This window comes from Eumetopias jubatus, unplaced genomic scaffold, assembly GCF_037043125.1.
Source record: "Eumetopias jubatus isolate StellerSeaLion01/CBP00866 unplaced genomic scaffold, mEumJub1_p1.0 scaffold_14, whole genome shotgun sequence".
Lineage (NCBI taxonomy): Eukaryota > Metazoa > Chordata > Mammalia > Carnivora > Otariidae > Eumetopias > Eumetopias jubatus.
In genome coordinates, this window is record NW_028274820.1 from 20,977,443 (window position 1) to 20,998,040 (window position 20,598).

Below are 20,598 nucleotides of genomic sequence, written 5' to 3' on the forward strand. Positions count from 1 at the left end.
ACCCCCACCCCCCGAGTTAACACAGGTGCCATGAACAGAGTCTAACACATGAAATTTGCATTGTCATTGTCAAATTCTTGGTGCCATTCCATTGTCTGTTTTCACCCTGTTGCTTTTGTGTTGTCTGCCCTTCTTATGAAGGTTCCGGGTAGAATTACCCTAGGGATTCAGCTGGATCGTATGCTCCTAGGTCTCACTTCCACAGTTCGCTCTCTGCGACCCCATGGGAAGTGGCGCCCAAGGAAAGGAGCGTGGTTATTTCCTTTCTGTCTGCTGCTGCCTGCCTTTTCTGACCGTTCTCTTCTCTCTTGCCTGGCAGAAGGCAAATACAGAGCTCTGAAGATGGATTTTTCTCTCCCTCCTTCTACCTACGCTACCATGGCCATTCGCGAAGTGCTAAAAGTGGATACCAGCATCAAGAACCAGACCCAGCTGAATACCACCTGGCTCCGCTGAGCCCTTTTCCCCAGATGATAAGATGCATCCAGTGTCCGCCAGCTTCCTGTTCAGACCCATAGATGTGCTTTAGATCCTTGTAGTTCAAGATTATTTGTATTTTTTCAGGTTTTTATTAGCTTAATTTGCAATATTTGTATACATATACAAATCCTGAGGATCCTAATTCTAGCTCAGAGGATATAAATTGATCAGAGTATATTTCAGGTGCTTAAGTCATAGTAAAATGTCAGCTTTCCTGGCTTTATCATAATTTAAAAGGACTTTGGTTTAACGTTGCAGTTTTAGGTTTTGCTACATTCTTAAAGGACAACATGAATTTTTAATGTGTCCATGAATGGAGTATGCAACGACGCATTTTAAGAGAAAATGCAACAAAACAAATCTTGACTATGATTAAATAGAATACCCCACCCCTAGCTATTAATACAAGTACAGGACTCATGCTTATTTAAATGATGATAAAACATCTAAGGTTTATAAACACAAAAGTGATTGTGTCACAATCATCTAACTCCTATACCAGGTTTAGGTAAGTGTTGATAGATCTTTTAGTTGCAGTAGCTTTGCATTTATATTCTCATTGCCTTGCAGGACAGTTGCATTGATAGGACCTTTTTTTCTCGATGTAAACGCGTGCAGCTATTTTTATTAGTCAAGGTCTGATTTTTACTCTAGGTGCCTTTTATGTTCAGAACTCCTTCCACTGGACTGGTTATTTGTCCCAAGATGAATGACAGCAGAGAAAAAAAACTTTAAACCTTTCCAAGGGCTCCTCCAATCAGCAGCATCAGCCTTCGTCACCTTCGGTGTAGGTGTTTCCGTTTCGGGCCCTTGTGTAAAACTTGTCTCTGGCGTGGAAGGTTAAATAGGCCTTTCCGCGTGTGTGTGTGACGTAAGTGCGCCAATTTTTATTTTCTACCATTTCTAAAACAAAATACAATAAATATTTTTTAAAACTCCTTTCTACTAGTTATGTTAATCAAATAAATTATCTAAAACCGAGCGCAAATGAGAACCTTGGCCCAGACTGAGGGCAAGGAATGAAGTGAATGAGGGATCCTCAGAGATGGTGTCGACACAAAGATGTGTCCTGCTCGGGTGTGAGATGTCATGAGAATAATATAGTTGAGTGTCAGGCTCTATGGCTGTTGGACCATATTGGACTGAATTCAGGCTTATTCTTCCAGTAGCACCCCTCACTTGCTTCCCAGCGTGCTTTCTGGAGAGAAGAATGGAGAAAAGCTTCCCTACCAGGAACATCCCACCATGGCGGTGTGGGTGACAATTGTCCCATGTCTGGCAGTGGAAGACTGAGAACTGTTTTTCATCCCTTGTATTTTAATGGCGTCCATCACACTGCAGAGGTGAAAAAGGATTAGAAATCTCATGGGAAAGAACTCTTTCAGCTGGCTAGTTTCTAAAGAATCTTCTGGCCCACCAAAGCCAAATTTGTTAAATGTATATTGGACCGTTTGCACTTTCCACTGCTAGCGAGTTACTTTCCTTCATCAGACTGAAGAGTGAAAAAGTGCTCATGAAAAGGACCTAACTGCGTAATGCAAGTGCATTCAGTAGCTCTGCATTTATAAATTTACATTATTGGGAAAAAAAGTGAGGCTAAACTTAGAAATGTTGTCTTCATCTGAGAAATACTTCCCTATGGGATGAATCCATTTTCCCACTGCATTAGCCAACTGCCAGTTTGTGCATGTTTCTTCTTAAACACCACTGGGGAAATAATGATTCAAGGCAGAGTCTTAGCGCCATTTTGAGACTTGGAGACCTCCCATCTAACGCCAGGGACTTGTCAGCTTGGAATAAATCATTGCCTTAGCATCAACGTCAGGACATTTTGTTGATCTCAACAAAGGGAAGACACTTCTCTGAGGCAAATTTATAAGCCTGAAGGCAGCCTCATCCTCAACATAAATATGCCTTATGTTCAGTTTTTGCCTAAAAGAAATAATAAAAGACCATTATTTTTTATTATGTTGTAAACCCAGCACTATTAACTAAGAAGCTAAATATTCATACTCCTATTATCAACTGTTTTTATTCATGGTTTCATGTTGCAGATAGTAACTAGACAGCCATTAATTACACTAATAAGAAAAAACATTTCCCAGGGCGCCTGGGTGGCTCAGTCCTTAAGCATCTGTCTTCAACTTAGGTCGTGATCCCGGGGTCCTGGTATCGAGCCCCGCATCAGGCTCCCTGCTCCGCGGGAAGCCTGCTTCTCCCTCTCCCACTCCCCCTGCTTGTGTTCCCTCTCTCGCTGTCTCTCTCTCTGTCAAATAAATAAATAAAATCTTAAAATTAAAGCGTAACTTTATTTAAAAAAAAAAACTTTCCTGGATGAATCCAACCAAAAACTTGGTAGCACCTGCAATAATACAGGGGTACTTAAAACCTGACTGGCCGTGCCACACAGTACAAATGAGCACAAGCTGCAGTTGGTGCCGGAATGCTCTTATGGGTATGAACTTCTCGTCTGAACTGATACATATACGTGTGGTATTCTGAAGCAGAAAAAGCAGAAACAGCATGCCGTGTCGTTCCCACACATGAAGAAGTGCAAGCACAGCGGAAGAACTCAAGAGCTGTGAATGGCCCAGTTCTGCCCTCCATAAATGGAAGAGTGTGCCTGCAGAGCCAAGGATCACTTCACTGTTCTCTTTGTTCAGTGAAATCTGCTTTCTGAATTTATAGGGCCTAGTCCTATAGGCTAAAACTTCTCAGTTTTGGATCATGAACTTGAAAAATCAGAGGAAAAAGTATGGATGTTGCCTCCAGAGGAAGGAAAGAGGGCGAGTGTGTACACACACACACAGCTACATGTACATAGATACGCTAACTTTGTATACAATTTATACAGTTTCAAATAAGACCCTGTACTCTAAAGGGCTTTCCAAACTTGGATGTGCATAGGAACCACCTGGCAATATTGTACACTGTGGGATGTACTTCAGGAGCTCTGGGTGGAGTCGGAAATACTTTGCATTTCTAACAAACTCCCAGAGGGTCCTGCACTGCTAGTCTGCGTATCACACTTGGGGAAGCAAGGCTCTAGACCTGGAGTGGCCAGTGCAACCCCCACCAGCCACAGAGGGTTAATTAAATTTAAGTTAACTTAAAAAAAAAATTTTTTTAAGATGTTATTTATTTGACAGAGACAGCAAGAGCACAAGCAGAGGGAGAGAGAGAAGCAGGCTTCCCACTGAGTGGGGACCCTGACACGGGGCTTGATCCCAGGACCCTGGGATCATGATCTGAGCCAGAGGCAGATGCTTAACCAAATGAGCCACCCAGGCGCCCCCCCTCCCAAATATCTTTAAGTTACATAAAATTTACAATTGAGCTTTCAGTAATACTAGGCGCAGTTCCACTGCTCCATTGCTGTGTATGGGCAGTGGCTGCTGTACTGGATGGCACTACTCTAGATATCACACATCAATCACACATCAGTCACCGAGCTACACTGGAGTCTGTGTTGATCAGGTGACACCCAGTGGTCCTACTGATTAAGGGCGCATTGTACATGTTCAGCATGTGCAAGTGGGATGACTTTGTATTAGATCCAGGGCTCATATTGATGATTTAAGAGTTCCCCCTTGATATAGATCACCTTAAGAGTATTCCTTAAACTTGTTTCCATTTTCTGGTCTTCTCCAGGACCACCTGTGATCTTGTTTTCCTTCTCTTCTGACCTTGCTTTGGTCTAGATACCTTGTGCAAAGATTTAGTCAACCCTGTCTTGGGACAATCATCCCCCCAAAAGTCTTAAGTGCTGCAGTTAAATATGTTCCTTCTTGGGGTACCTGGGTGGCTCAGTCGGTTAAGTGTCTGCCTTTGGCTCAGGTCATGATCTTGGGGTCCTGGGGTGAAGCCCCACATTGGGCTTCCTGCTTAGCAGGGAGCCTGCTTCTCCCTCTGCCTCTCTCTCTCTCTGTCTCATGAATAAATAAGATCTTAAAAAAAAAAAAGTTCCTTCTTGGCTGGCATGCACTGTAGCTTCTAATGAAATCAACTGTAAAAAGCAAGGATGGTTAGAGTCCATGTGGTTTGATGTCCCACAGGAGTACAGTGATCACTTTGTGTGGCAGCTTTTCCACCTGTGCTGAAGACTCCGGGAAAGTGATCAGTATGTAAAAGAGATAGCAACAGGGAACTGTAATGGGAGACGTTATTCAAGACCCCTTATCTTCTAATGTATACTTCCTATCACATCAAGAGCTCCAAATGTTGCTTTAGAACAATGCTAAGAAAAATATAATGTCCACTCATATGTAATTTAAAATTTTCTGGTAGCCGTATTAAGATAGTAAAAAGACCCATTGATAGATGAAGGGATAAAGACACAATGGAATATTGCTCAGCTATAAAAAAGGATGAGATCGAGGTACTTGGGTGGCTCAGTCGTTGGGCGTCTGCCTTCGGCTCAGGTCGTGATCCCAGGGTCCTGGGATAGAGCCCCTCATGGGGCTCCCTGCTCTGTGGGAAGCCTGCTTCTCCCTCTCTCACTCCCCCTGCTTGTGCGTCTCTGTCTCTCTCTCTCTCTCTCTCTCTCAAATAAATGAATAGTCTTAAAAAAAATGAGATCTTGTCATTTACAACAACATGGATGGATTTAGAGGGTATAATGCTAAGTGAAATAACTCAGAAAGAAATTATGAGTCATTTATGTGTGGAATCTAAAAATAAAAAAGGGCAAAAACAGACCCATAAATTCAGAGAATAAGCTGATAGTTGCCAGAGGAGAGAGATGTAGTGGATAGACAATGGGTGAAGGGGTGTGGGAGATAATAGGTTTCCAGTTTTATGCAAGGAATAGTCATGGGAATAAAAGGCACGGCTTAGGGAGTATAGTCAATAATATTGTAATAGCATTGTATGGTAATGGATGGTAGCTACACTTACGAGCACAGCATACTGTATAGACTTGTCAAAATACTGTGTTGTACTCCTGAAACTAATGTAACACTGTGTGTCATCTGTACTTCAATTAAAGTGAAAAGAGGCGCACCTGGCTGGCTTAGTTGGTAAAGCATGTGACTCTTGATCCTCGGGGTCATGGGTTCATGCCCATGTTGGGCATGGAGATTACTTTAAAAAAATAAAAAATAATAAAAATAATATTTAAAGTAAAAAGAGGTGAGATTAACTTGATGTATTTTACTTAAACCAATATATCCCAAACATCGCTTCAACATGTAATTAATATTAAAAGCTAAAAACGGGCACCTGGCTGGCTCAGTCAGTAAAGCATGTGACTCTCGGGGTTGTGAGTTCTGGCCCCACATTTGGGTATAGAGATTACTTAAAAATAAGAATAAATCTTAAAAAAAATATAAAAGCTATGAGGAATTCTTAATCTCAGGAAACAAACTGAGTGTTGCTGGAGTGGTGGGGGGTGGGAGGGATGGGGTGGCTGGGTGACAGACATTGGGGAGAGTATGTGCTATGGTGAGCGCTGTGAATTGTGTCAGACTGTTGAGTTGCAGACCTGTACCTCTGAAACAAATAATACGTTATATGTTAAAAAAAAATGTATGTAGGGCGCCTGGGTGGCTCAGTTGGTTGGGCGACTGCCTTCGGCTCAGGTCATGATCCTGGAGTCCCATGATCGAGGCCCGCATCGGGCTCCCTGCTCGGCAAGGAGTCTGCTTCTCCCTCTGACCCTCCCCCCTCTCATGTGCTCTCTCTCATTCTCTCAAATAAATAAAGTCTTTAAAAAAATAAAAATAAAAATAAAAAATAAAAAAATGTATATAAAAGCTAAATACACTCTCCTTTTTGTACTAAATCTTTAACATCCAGTGTGTATTTTACACTTAAAACAGATCTCAACCTGGACTAGCCACAGTTCCAGTGCTCAATAGCCCCATGTGACCAATGACTACCATATTGGATAGTGAAGTTCTAGAAAGATCCCTTTATTGCATGTCACTGGTATGATGGTAAATTTGTCTTGAGGGTTACAGTTTAATATGTAAAATTGGGAATATGTAGGTTGGGAGTAAAGTTAATTAAACATGATTTTGAATTGCTTAATCGATTTAGTTTTATGGTGTTTGGAGTAAATATTTTTGCTATGGGAGCACATAAATATCATTGATAGATTTTGAAATATTTCAGAATGCTTGAAGTTTTCCTTTAGCACTTCCAATGACACTCTGGAATTTTCTCTTTAAATAATGGAGAAGCTAATCCTTAGCGCAACCTCTATCTACATTTTAAATTCCAAATCTGTGGAATGTAAATTGAGGTTTCAGGGCATGAGAATGAGGATTATGTGACTGTTTAGCATAAACTGGGAATTCGGCTTGTGTGGGGGTGGTAAGGCAATTGAGGCAGGGCTTAGATTTTTGTCTTACTTGCTTTTGTTTTTATTAACAGCTTTGTTGCTGGGCCATCCTGGCCTCTGAGGGCAGGGCCTCTGTGCATTAATTAGGAGGAAGTCAGAATGTGAGGATCTCCAAAGAGTGAAAATCCAGAATTAGATATAGTCTATTTTTTTAATTGAAGTGTAGTTGACATACAGTATTAGTTTCAAGTGTAAAATATACTGATTCAACATGTATATACATGACAAAGTGATCACCTTGATACACCTAGCTAACCATCTGTCACCATACAAAGTGGTTACAGATTATTAATTCTGTTCCCTATCCTGTACATTTTACCCCCAGGGCTCACTTATTTTATTTAATAACTGGAAGTTTGTGCTTTTAATCCTTTTCCCTTATTTTGCCCATCCCCCACAAGATAAAGTTTCCTTTAAATACAGCACGTATTGGCTGTATTTATTACTGGCGTCCCTAGGTTTTTTGTAGGAAGAACATGCCTCATTCACTCCGTAAGTGTTGACTGCGTTCCTAGTGTGTAGAAAGTACGGCATTGCTATCTTTAAGTAGACCTTGCCTTGAAGGAACTCCTGAAGTCGGTTTGTCCGGTACTTCCTTCCTGAGCGTGTACCAACTGATGTAAGGGAAAAAACAGTCCAAAAGTATGGTGAAAAAGGGAAACCCAGCAACATAATACAACTGTGGAAAGTAAATCAGAAAATGGAAGCTTTGTCAAGTGAGTAAACGAGACAGTGGAGATGTTTTTCATAGAACTTTGAAGAGTTTGTAACACTTAAGACATTAAGGATATATTTGTTCTTAAATGTGTAATGTCCTAATTTTAGGCTCAGCAAAGACAGATAATTACAAAGACATAACTGATATTGTAATAGTGCCGTATGGTGACAGAGGGTAGCTAACACTTGCTGTGAGTACAGCATAACATGCAGAGAAGTTGAAATCACTGTGTTGTGTACCTGAAACTAATGTAACATTGTCAGCGATACTCAAAGTTACAAAGTTAAACAGAAAGACATAACTACACTGACCCAGCTATACTTCTAAAACCAGAGAGGGGCACCTGGCTGTCTCAATCAATAGATCGTGTTGGAGTCGTGAGTTCAAGCCTCACATTGGATATAGAACTTACTTAAAAAAATAAAATAAAATAATAATAAAACCAGAGAATATCCATTTATGGTCCAATAAAATATGAATGGCAAAACTAAATGTTAAAGCAAAAAACTAGATGATTTCCTCTTACAGCTCATGTTACTTTTAAGATTTTATTTGTTAATTTATTTTTTTATTTATTTATTTTGAAAGAGCGAGAGAGAGCATGAGCAGAGGGAGAGGGAGAAGCTGACTCCCTGCTGAGCAGGGAACCCAACAACCTGAGGACAAAGGCAGACGCTTAATCAACTGAGCCATCCTGGCGCCCCTCGTATTACTTTCTTTTCTTTTTTTTTTTTTTTTTAAAAGATTTTATTTATTTGACAGAGAGAGACACAGTAAAAGAGGGAACACAAGCAGTGGGAGTGAGAGAGGGAGAAGCAGGCTTCCTGCGGAGCATGGAGCCAGCCTGATGCAGGGCTCGATCCCAGGACCCTGGGATCATGACCTGAGCCGAAGGCAGACGCTTAACAACTGAGCCACCCAGGCGCCCCCTTCATATTACTTTCTAAAGGAGTTTTGATATGTCTTTGTAGTCAAAATCACCAAAGCTAATATTTAAGAATTTACAATGTGTTTTATCTTTTCAAAGAACCAGCTTTTGATTTCATTGCTTTTTCTCAACTGTTTTCTTGTTTTCAATTTCACTGATTCCTGCTCTAATTATTTTTCTTTGCTTGCTCTAGGCATAAATTGCTGTTCTTTCTCTAGTTGCCTAAGAGGGAAACTTAGATCATTGACTTTAGGTCTTTATTCGTTTCTAGAATATGAATTTAATGTTATAAATGTCCTGATAAGCACTGATTTTACTTCATTCCCAAATTTTGATAAGTTGTATTTTTATTTTCATTTAGTTCAAAATATGTTTAAGTTTTTCTTGCAGCCTCTTTTTTGAGTAGTATGTTATTTAAAGAGTCTTGTGTAATCTCCAGATATTTGGGGTTTTCAAGCTTTCTGTAATTGGTTTTTAGTTTAAATTCATGTGATCTGGGACACCTGGGTGGCTCAGTCGGTTAAACGTCTGCCTTTGGCTCAAGTCATGATCCCAGGGTCCTGGGATTGAGCCTGGCATCAGGCTTCTTGCTCAGCGGGGAGTCTGCTTCTCCCTCTCCCTCTGCCCTTCCCTCCCCCCCCGCCCCCTGCTCATGCTCGCTCACTCTGTCATGTTCTCTTTCTCAAATACATAAAATATTAAAAATTAAATAAATAAATTCATGTGATCTGAGAATAATACTTTGTATATATTTCTTTTTAAAAATTCCTTCATGTATGTTTTATGGCAGAATATGGTTTATCTTGGTAAGTGTTCCATGTGAGCTTGAGAAGAATGTGTATTCTGTTGTTGGATGAAATATTCTTTTTCTTAAATATTTTATTTATTTGTCAGAGAAAGAGGGAGAGAGCACAAGCAGGGGGAGTGGCAGGCAGAGGGAGAGGGAGACGCAGACTCCCCGCTGAGCAAGGAGCCCGATGCGGGACTCGGTCCCAGGACCCTGGGATCACCTGAGCCAAAGGCAGGTGCCTAACCAACTGAGCCACCCAGGCACCCCTGGATGAAATACTCTATAAATGTCAAGCAGACCAAGTTGATTGATGTTCAGGTCACCTAGATCCTTACTGATTTTCTGCCTTCTGGATCTATTCATTACTGAAAGAAGAGTGTTGGAGTCTCTTGCAGCAGTAGTGGGTTTATCTGTTTCTCCTTGCATTTCTGTCAGTTTTTGCCTCACATATTTTGACACACTGTTGTTAGGTGCATAGATGTTTAAGACTGTTAAGTCTTCTTGAAGAATTGACCTCTTTATCTTTACATAATGCTCCTCTTTATCTCTGATCATTTTCCTTCTTCTGAAATCTGAAATTAATACAGCTACTCTAGGTTTCTTTTTGTGTTTGCAGGGTATATCTTTCTCTATCACTTTACTTTTAACTTACATCTTTATATTTATAGTGGACTTCTTTTAGACAACATGCAGTTGGGTCTTGTTTTATTGATCCACTCTGATAATATCTGTTTTTTAATTGATATTATTCACACTTAATTTGATTATTGTTACAGTAGGGTTAATATCTATTTGTTTTCTGTTCATTGCACTAGTTCTTCGTACCTTTTTTCCCTACCTTCTTTTTCTGCCTTAAAATACAGCACTAAATAAATAAAATTAATTGATATCATTTACACTTAATTTGATTATTGTTACAGTAGGGTTAATATCTATTTGTTTTCTGTTCATTGCACTAGTTCTTCATACCTTTTTTCTCTACCTTCTTTTTCTGCCTTTAAATACAGCATTAAATAAATAAAACCTCTGGTTTTATTTATTTATTTATTTTTAATTTTATTTATTTATTTGACACAGAGAGTACAAGCAGCGGGGAGCGGCAGGCAGGAGGAGAGGGAGAAGCAGGCCCCCTGCAGAGCAGGGAGCCCAACATGGAGCTCGATCCCAGGACCCTGAGATCATGACCTGAGCCGAAGACAGATGCTTAACCAACTGAGCCACCCAGGTGCCCCAATTTTATTTTATTTTATTTTATTTTATTTTTAAAGATTTATTTATTATTTTTTTTTTTTAGAAAGAGAAAGTGGGTAGGAGGGGCAGAGGTAGAGAGAGTCCTAAGCAGTCTCCACACTGAGCACAGATCCCGACATGGGGCTTGATCTCATGACTCTGAGAGCACAACCTGAGCTAAAACCAAGAGTCAGATGCTTAACTGACTGCGCCACCCAGGCACCTCGTGCCTCCTGTGGTTTTAAATGAGCATTGTATATGATTGCATTTTCTCACCTCTCAGTGTATCATTTTTTACTTTTCAAAAAATTTTAGTGACTGTCCTAAAATTTACAATATACATTTATAACTAATACAATCCACTCAACACTATACTGACTCATGGGTAATACAGGTATTTTGTGGATAGTACAGGTACCATATAATAGAGTACTCCCAGTTCCTTTGTGCTGTCCCTATAACATTGCTTTTATCCATTTCACTTTTCCAGATGCCATAATCACCCAATTCACTCTTACTATTATTATTTTGAACAAAGAGTTATCTATTTGCTTGATTAAGAATAGGAAATGTTGGGGCACCTGGGTGGCTCAGTCGTTAGGGTCCTGGGATCGAGCCCCGCATCAGGCTCCCTGCTCCGCGGGAAGCCTGCTTCTCCCTCTCCCACTCCCACTGCTTGTGTTCACTCTCTCGCTCTCTCTGTCTCTGTCAAATAAATAAATAAAATCCTTGAAAGAAAACAAAACAAAACAAAAGAATAAGAAATGTAGGGGCACCTGGCTGGCTCAATTGGTAGAACATGCAACTCTTGATGTCAGAGTTGTGAGTTTGAGCCCCACGTTGGGTGTAAAGAGATTACTTAAAAATAAAAAATCATAAAAAAAAGAAAAGAATGAAGAGATGCCTGGGTGGCTCAGTCAGTTAAGTGTCCGACTCTCGATTTCAGCTCAAGTCACGATCTCAGGGTCATGAGATTGAGCCCTGTGTCAGGCTCAGTGAGGAGTCTGCTTAGGATTCTCTCTCTCCCTCTCTCTCTGCCCCTACTCCCACTTGTGCACACACACTCTCTCTAAAAAAATAAAAATAATTTAAAATAATGTTAAGGGGCATCTGGGTGGCTCAGTCATTAAGCATCTGCGTTCAGCTCAGGTTGTGATCCCAGGGTCCTGGGATCAAGCCCCACATTGGGTTCCCTGCTCAGTGGGAAGCCTGCCACTCCCCCTGCTTGTGTTCCCTCTCTCGCTGTCTCTCTCTGTCAAATAAATAAATAAAATCTTTAAAAAATAATAAAAAAATTTTAAAAAAAGAAATAGCTTATAAAAAAGAATAAGAAATGTAAAAGGTTATATTTTACATTAATTTATTCCATTTGCAGTGCTCTTTCTTTGTGTACATCCAAGTTCTTCACCTGTATCATTTTTCCTCTTCCTGTGTAACTTCTTTTTTTAAAGATTTTATCTATTAGAGAGAGGGAGATGCACAGAGGGTGAGGGGCAGAGGAAAAGCAGACTCCCCCCTGAGCAGGGAGCCGGATGCGGGGCTCAATCCTGGGACTCTGGGATCATGACCTGAGCCCAAGGCAGATGCTTACCCGACTGAGCCACCCAGGCACCCCCCTGTGTAACTTCTTTTAACATTTTTGGGAAGACAAGTCTTCTGGCGAGGAATTCTCTCAGTTTTTATTTGTCTGAGAAAGTCTTTATTTCTGCTTCACTTTTACAGGATGATTTCACTAGGTATAGAATTCTAAGTTGGTGGTTTTTTCTTTCAACACTTTAAATATTTCACTCCACTCTCTTCTTGCTTTCATGGATTCTGATGAGAAGGCCAAATAGTTTCTATCCTTATTCCTCTATAGGTAAGGCATTTTCCCCTCTGGCTTCTTTGATGATTTTCTCTTTGTCTTTAGTTTTCTGCAGTTTGAATATGATATGCTTAGTTGTGGTTTTTATGCTATTTATCCTACTTGGGTGTTGTGTTGTCTGAATCTCCTGGATCTGTCGTTTGGTGTCTGTCATTAATTTTGGAAAATTCTTGGCTGTTAGTACTTCATATTATTTCTTTTGCTCTGTTCTTGCTTTCTTCTGGTATTCTAATTACGTATATGTTGTACCTTTTGAAATTGTCCCACAGTTCTTGGATATTCTATCTTGGGCATGGTGGGATTGTTTTGTTTTGACCTTTCATTATTTTTTCTCTGCATTTCAGTTTGGGAAGTTTCTATTAACACATATTTCGGCTCACTGATTCTTTCCTTGACTGTGGCCAGTCTGTTGATGAACTCATCACAGGCATTCTTCATTTGTTACAGTGGGTTTTTTTTTTTAACATTTCTTTTTTATTTATTACTGTTTCCATCTCTCTGCTTATATAACCATCTGTTCATCAGTGTTATCTGCTGTTTCCATTGGAACCTTTAACAGTAATCATCGTTCTTTTAAACTCAAAAATCCGTACCATATCTGAGTCTGGTTTTGAGGCTTGGGTTGCCTCTTTAGATTGTGGTTTTTCTTGCCTTGAAGCTTAGTATGCCTTGTAAATTTTTTTAAAAGATTTTATTTATTTATTTGATGGAGAGAGAGACAGCAGGAGAGGGAACACAAGCAGTGGGAGTGGGAGAGGGAGAAGCAGGCTTCCCGCTGAGCAGGGAGCCCGACGCGGGGCTCGATCCCAGGACCCTGGGATCATGGCCTGAGCCGAAGGCAGACGCTTAACGACTGAGCCACCCAGGCGTCCCTGCCTTGTAAATTTTTGTTGAAAGCCAGACTTCATGTATCGGGTAATAGGAGAGAAGTAGGTGTTCAGTGTGTGGTTTAGTGTTTATCTGGCTAGGAGCTGGACTGTTTTTCATATTTGCTCTAGCTGTAGGTGTCTGAGGCTTCCATTGCCTCTCATGTCCTTGTTTTTGCCTCCCCTCTTGTCTTTGTGATTCCCTGAAAATTCCTTCTTAAACAGAATCTGCACCTTTGCAGCTCTTTCAGCTAGAGTCCACTGTCATTATTCTGTAGCCCTGTAGACATGGTAAAGGATATAATCCTATACTAAATCATATACAAAACCTCAGTCTTTTAGGGGGTCTGTGGGGGTGTGACTTTCACAAGTGTCTCTCAGCATTTTCCCCCTTAGGTGTGACAGGAAGGCTAGAGGGGGCTAGATTTGGGTAATTTCCCTCCCCCAGAGTCAGATAAAGCTCTGTTAAAGTCTACTTACCCTGCTGAAGAGGCTTTTGTCATGGATATGCACATGTCTGTGCATATATCAAAATGGTCACTTTTCCCCTCCCCGTGCCAGAAATACGTTTCTCCTTGGTTCTTCATAATGAGAACCTAGTGGGGTTTCTAGAAGTAAAATCTACTAGAATGTGGAGGCCTCTCTAAGACCACAGCCGGTAGGAGTTTCCTGCCCTAATGGTAGTCCACACCCAGCCCCTAGCAATTCATCAGTTACCGTTATGGCTCCAGGAGCTTTTGGCCCAGGTAAGCTGATCTCATCTGTGATTCTCTGTGTTTTCCTGTCTCCAGATTCTGAGGTGACAGTTTGCCTTGCAGCCTGAATTCTTTCTGATGGCTCCAAGAAAACTCATTCAAGTCATTGATTTTCAGTTTGTTCAGGTTTTTTCTTATAAGGACATGAGTGACAACTTCCAAATTCTTTATATATCAGAACTGAAACCGGAAGTCTCCCAGTATGTATTTTTTCAAATTAAACGTGTACATAATTATATATAAATAGTCTCTCTTGGGGCACCTGAGTGACTCAGTTGGTTGAGCATCAGACTCTAGATTTTGGCTTAGGTCATGATCTCAGGGTCATGAGATCAAGGCCTGCATTGGCTCGGTGCTGGGCATGGAACCTGCTTAAGATTCTCTCAGGGCACCAGGGTGGCTCAGTCCTTTGAGCTTTCAACTTTTGATTTCGGTTCAGGTCATGGGATCCAGACCCAAGTTGGGCTCTGTGCTCAGCATGGAGTCTGCTTATCCCTCTCCTCTCTCTCAAATAAATAAAAATAAAAAGCTAAAAAAAAAAAAAAAAAAAATTCTCCCTCCCTCTGCCCCTCCCCTCTGCTCCTGCTCTCTTCTCTCTAATTAATTAATTAATTAAAAAATAAATAGTCCCCCTCGCTTGGAATAAATGTCACGATTCTGGTGCTTCTCAATCACCGTTGTATTAATTCTAAACATCCTAACATGACTGTTGTTAACAGTTTGCTTTTATTTCTAATTCTCTGTGTTCGTATGTGTGTATATATACATATCTGTATGTGTGTGTACACAAAGATACACACGTATATAGACACACATTTTTAATCAGGGTGTGAATACCATGCTGCAACTTTTTTTCCATGTAATACTCTATACTTTTTAAAAGCTAAATTTATTTCAAATGAGGTTTATATTCAAATGACAAAACTGTATTTTTCCCGAAATTTCATCTATTATTCATAATCACTTATTTTATCCAATAAAAATTTATTAAGGGGCATCTGGTTAGCTCAGTTGGAGGAGCATGCAACTCTTGATCTCGGCGTTGTAAGTTCGAGCCCCATGTGGGGTGTAGAGAGGGATTACTTAAATAATGAAACTTTTAAAAATGTATTAAGTAGGTGCTATGTTAAAATTTGTAATTCTATTAAAAACATAGGCAAAAACTCATTTCCCCCTAATTTTTGTGCAGGTACTTAATTAACTTATATTGTTATTTTCCTAATTTCCAAATAAAATATCAACATATAATAAATAGAAAAACCTCTATTTATTTTCTCCACTTTACATCTTGGGAGGGTCCAACAGCTGTTCCAAAATACAATTTTTTTGGTAGCTATACTTTCAGATATATTTCTGGTTTAATATGGCAGACTGAACACACGCATCTTACTTTCATTTAAGTATGAAATTTTAGGAGAATGAGCAGGTGGGATCACATTGGGAGAGAAAAAGAAAAGAAAATTGCACTTAGCCCGACACCCTGTAGGTAATTAAGGAATCCTGGCAGTTGGCTAGCTTGAGGTCAACAAATACAAAGAGCAGGGCTGGGCTGGGAAGCCATATTTAGAGTCATTCATCAAAGAAGAATGCTTGGAATTGTGAGGACAGTTGGTTACCTCCTCTCTCTTTCCCATCATTTGTTTGTTCAACAAATATTTCTTGGGCACTTTGTAAAGGACTAGGCTCTGTTCCAAGTGCTTTGCCCTTGGGATGAAGCCCGTGAATAGTTGTGTAAAGAAAGTGAGCAGGTGGCCGAAGGAGGGCGAAGGAGAGCAGCACCTGAGCGGACTTCAGAATGCCGCCGCAGGTGTGTGTGGGGAGGACGGAGAGGCAGGGCTGCCTAAGAGGAACACACACTTACCTGTTCCATCTAAAGTACAACCCTTTTCAATTTGGTGGTTGTGGGGTTCCCTGGCCTGCCTGCTGGCTCCTCACCCACACATCTTTTAGTGAGGCATGCTGGAAGGCGGGCTCTGCCACTTGCTCAGAAGCAGCTCACTCTCCCCGTAGGGAGAGGCCAGCTGGGGCCAGAGAACATCGTCCGTAAGAGCCTGTGCACCCAGGCCTTGGCACCCACATCTGAGTTAATGTCCAAGCTTGCGAGACAGGAAGAAACATGGCAGCAACATGGAAGCTAAGGGCCAACATGAGCAAACTGCATCGCGGCCCCCACAGGAGACATAAATAACTCTAGAAATGGAAGAGATTTCAAATTGTCCTAATTAGTACCCTCAGACAGTGGTGCATCAATCCAACAAACGGTCTTCAAGGAAAGGGGCTTGACTGGACAACCGGCAGAGTGATTGCCAAAGTACCGTAACGGATTGGAAGAATGATAGAGTGGGCTGGCGCAAGGCCGCGTAGTTGGGAGGACAAAGTAGAGGAAGCCTCTCAGAACAGAAATCAGAAAGACAGCAGATGGAGGTGACGTCGCTGTAAAGAAGGAGAACAAAGACGCGCATGGAGAAATAAATCCTAGAAAACCTCTCACTGAAGAAAATGCCACTCAGCAAGTGTCAAGGAGGACTAATTGGAAAGGCCCACACATTCTTTTTTTTTTTTTTAAGATTTTATTTATTTATTAAAGAATGAGAGCACGAGAGGGAAGAGGGTCAGAGGGAGAAGCAGACTCTCTGCCGAGCAGGGAGCCCGATGTGAAGGTCCACACATTCTGATGAGATTTCAGAACCAAAAATCTTCCAAAGACGGGGGTGAAAAACCAGGGCACTTGCAGAATATCCAAATCAGACCGACTTCAGATTTCTCTTCCCCAAATGCTGGAGAATATGGAAGCAATGGCTTCAGAGATGCAAGAGAGAAGTGTTAGAACCTAAAATTCTATACTTAGCTGCAGCATCAACCAAATATGAAGGCAAAATGAAGATACCTTCGGACATTAAAGAGATTCCCTGCATGGGAAATTTTTTAAAGAGATTCTCCAACAAAATTTTAAAAATCCAGAAGGAGCGCCTGGCTGGCTCAGTCAGTAGGGCATGCGACTCTTGATCTCGGGGTGGTGAGTTCAAGCCCCAGGTTGGGTGTAGAGAATAATAATAATAATCAATAATCAACAAAGGAAGATGATGTGGGAGTAGCAATTAGAAACTGAAGTACAACACAGTTCATATTAGAAATAAAAGAGGAAATATGTGGAAGATTCTTCTTTGCCAAAACGTTAATGACCTAGGGTTACATTTTCCTTTTGTTATTGGTTCTAATACACTAGTTGGTTCTGCAATAATATTTATACATTCACAGCTTTTATGACACTCCTTTGGTCTTTCAGGATCTATTCATTCAATAAATGTTTATTGAGGGGCACCTAGGTGGCTCAGTGGGTTAAGTGTCTGCCTTCAGCTTGCATCATGATCCCTGGGACCTGGGATCCAGCCCTGCGTCGGGTTCCCTGCTCAGTGGGGAATCTTCTCTCTCTCTCTCTTTCCTCTGCCTCTCCCCCCTGCTCATTCTCTCTCAAATAAATAAAATCTTCAATGAATAAAATGTTTATTGAGCACCCATTGGCCAAGAACAGTTCTTGGCTAGGAACATTCAGCGAAGACAACAAAGCTCCCCACATGGACTTACTCTCTTCCACGTGGGGAGAGAATAAGTCTGGGGAGGTGGCCGAGATCTGAATCAAGTGAGGGAGTGAGCCATGAAGAGCAAATACAAAGCCTCCAAGGCAAAAACACATGGCTTGCTGTAGCAAAGAGGAAATTCAGCTTTATATTTAAGTGGATAAACTGTATAAATATTCGTCTTGACAAGGTAATATTATAACTAGCAAAAATTGGGAGGAGATTAAAAGAACTTTTAATTTGCTCATTTTCATAGAGGGAAATTAGTAGATATAATGTGACCTTTATAATTTAAGAAGTAGATGACTTCATATAATATCTGAAGACAGAAAGATAGCCGCCAGTAGGAGAAGTAGAATTAAAAGCCAAAACTGGAACTGTTGGGAGTAAGTGAGAAGAGTCAATGTGATAAATCACTTATTTACCAGGAAGGAGAAAATACAGCCTAGAGTCAGGATGCAAACAGGAAAGGATTTTATTTCATGTTATAAGGATAATGAACTAAAGAATGAAAGCCAGAAACTATGAACAGTGGTTGTCTGTCTATGTGACCTCGACTTTCATTTTTCATTTCCTACCTTCTGTTCTACTTTAGTTCTTTCTGCCTTTTCTTTTTACTTTGCATAGCTATATTTTTATTTTTTTGCATAACTATATTTTTAAACATCTTTAAAATAATATAGCACCTGTTTTGTTCCCCAAAGCATTTCAAGTAACATAAAAATACAAACAATAATAATAGTAACAAGGAGATGAATTCGAGAAGAAGGGAAAATCATTACAGGAAGTTTGAAGCTTGGGCAATGTTAGTATTTAAAAATTATTTAAGATCTATGTGACAGATTTTTCATGGCTTAGCCATTCAAAAATTAATGCTCTGTTGAATATTTCTCAGAATTCTGCTAACTCCAACAGAAAATTCTCTCTTTGGAGATAATGATCTGCTGGAGACATCTGAGAGAATGAGCCAAATTATTCCAGCCAAAAGTCCTTGACCAACGCAATATGTCAGTTTCACTTGAAATCTGACCTGCTTTTCTAAATGTAATTTAGATGCTGAGAAAATGGATACTTTTTGTGACATATTGATAAAGGGCCTGGAAAAATGAACATGGTAACCAAGATTTGAAATACAGGGTACTTTTTTTAATTCCTCAACATTTTGTATGTGGTTTATAAATTCCAGAAAATGACGGGCTCCTGGCTGGCTCAGTTGGTAGAGCATGTGGCTCTTGATCTCCAGGTCATGAGTTCAAGCCCCACGTTGGGTGTAGAGATGACTTACATAAATAAAATTGAGGGGCCCCTGGGTGGCTCAGTCGTTAAGTGTCTGCCTTCGGCTCAGGTCATGATCCCAGGGTCCTGGGATCGAGCCCCACATCGGGCTCCCTGCTCCGCGGGAAGCCTGCTTCTCCCTCTCCCACTCCCCCTGCTTGTGTTCCCTCTCTCGCTGTGTCTCTCTCTGTCAAATAAATAAATAAAATCTTTAAAAAATAAATAAAATTGAAAATACTTTTAAAAAGGTGAGAACTTCTACACTGGAAAGATTAAAATCTTTTGTTGACATTTATGACATGCTAATTGGCCAGCAGAGGGGGACATGGCTACCCACCTGTTAGCAACTATGCTTTTTTTTAACTAGCAGTAAGAAGGTCTCCAAGACCATGCAGACCATTTTTCAGATGAGGAAAATGGGACCCAGAGCAGCAAACTGACTTGGGCCAGAATGAGCACCACATCATCTCTGACTCCTAGTACGGTGCTCTTTCCCCTGTACCTGAAAGGGGCAGTTCTGGCTGCTCAGTGTTTAGAAAATGTGAGAGGGCATTGCTGACTGTCACAATGATTGGGCGGGTTACTGGCATTTTAATGCATGGAAACCAAAGATCCAAGAAGACTTCTGCAATAAAGGGACATTCCTGCCTATTGAAGTCTTATCCCTCACCCACACAACTTTTTTTTTAAATAATCTCTACGCCCAACATGGGGCTTGAGCTCACGACCCTGAGATCAAATGTCACATGTTCTACAGACTGAGCCACCCCAACCCCATACAACTTTCGAATGTCCTATCCAATGTGAGTACAAAACCGGTTTCCAATTATCTGAACCTAGAAAAAAAAACTTTAATTTACAAATAAACATGTTAATTTTTTACATGTTAATATACCTGAATTTTCTAATAATACAGTTATGAATATGAGCGGAAGATTTGACTGTTCTGTTCTAAACATTTGCAAGAGATATCACCATTTCTGAAAAACATATTGCCTACATCAACGCTATGCAGGATATTGGACTTACTATACAGCTCCCATATTATTCAGCATTTATAGCTGTCACATTCACTGTGATTCTGTGTTAGGTTTCAAATATCTGATTTTTCAGCCTTCCTATGTGGTCATATCTGGACATGTACATAGTGAAATACCTAGTTCCTTTATTTTTGCTCTGTAATATAGTTGGAGCGTTATATTGATCCTTTATGAAACTTTACTTGAGGAGGAATTATATGATCAATGAGTTTCCTTTATAGATAAAAAATTTTTAAATAATTAAAATATTTGTAATAATAGCTTTTGGCAATAATCCCCAAGTAAATCTACAGATTCAGTGTAATTCCTACCAAAATTCTAACTGATTGTTTTGCAAAATGGACAAAGTGTTCCTAAAGTTCATAAAGAAGTGCAAGAGACCCCAAATGGCCAGTCTTGAAAAAGAAAAGTTGGAGGACTCCCGCTTCAGATTTCAAAACCTACTACAGAGCTAATGTAAAATGGCACATGAATGGTGTGTTATCAGCATAAAGACGGATATATAGATCAGTGAAACAGAATTGAGAGTCCAGAAATAAATCCATACCAAACATCTATGGTCAATTGCTTTTTGGAATGTTCCAAGCTCATTTAATAAGGAAAGAAGAATCTTCCAACAGATGGTGTTGAGACAACTGAATATTGGCAAAGACTCCCCCCGCCTTGACCTAACTCTGGCCCGGCTCCTCTGATCCCTCTAGGCTTTCACTTTCTGTGTTCATCCTTGGGCC

General features: G+C 40.4%; 1 protein-coding gene across 2 annotated transcripts in view; it reads left to right on the forward strand.

The window, feature by feature from the left end:
* The window catches only part of PUS7 (pseudouridine synthase 7), a 65,187-nt gene extending 54,734 nt beyond the window's left edge, over positions 1-10,453 (forward strand). Inside the window, exon 16 of one of the 2 annotated variants that reach the window (XM_088018457.1) lies at positions 10,337-10,453. In XM_088018457.1, the coding sequence (XP_087874583.1) occupies positions 10,337-10,443 (107 nt within the window). In that variant the 3' untranslated portion in view covers positions 10,444-10,453. Of the gene's footprint in view, positions 1-319; positions 1,420-10,336 lie in introns of those variants that run through there. The other variant, XM_028119808.2, reaches the window with a different exon arrangement.
* The last annotated feature ends 10,145 nt before the right edge of the window (positions 10,454-20,598 follow it).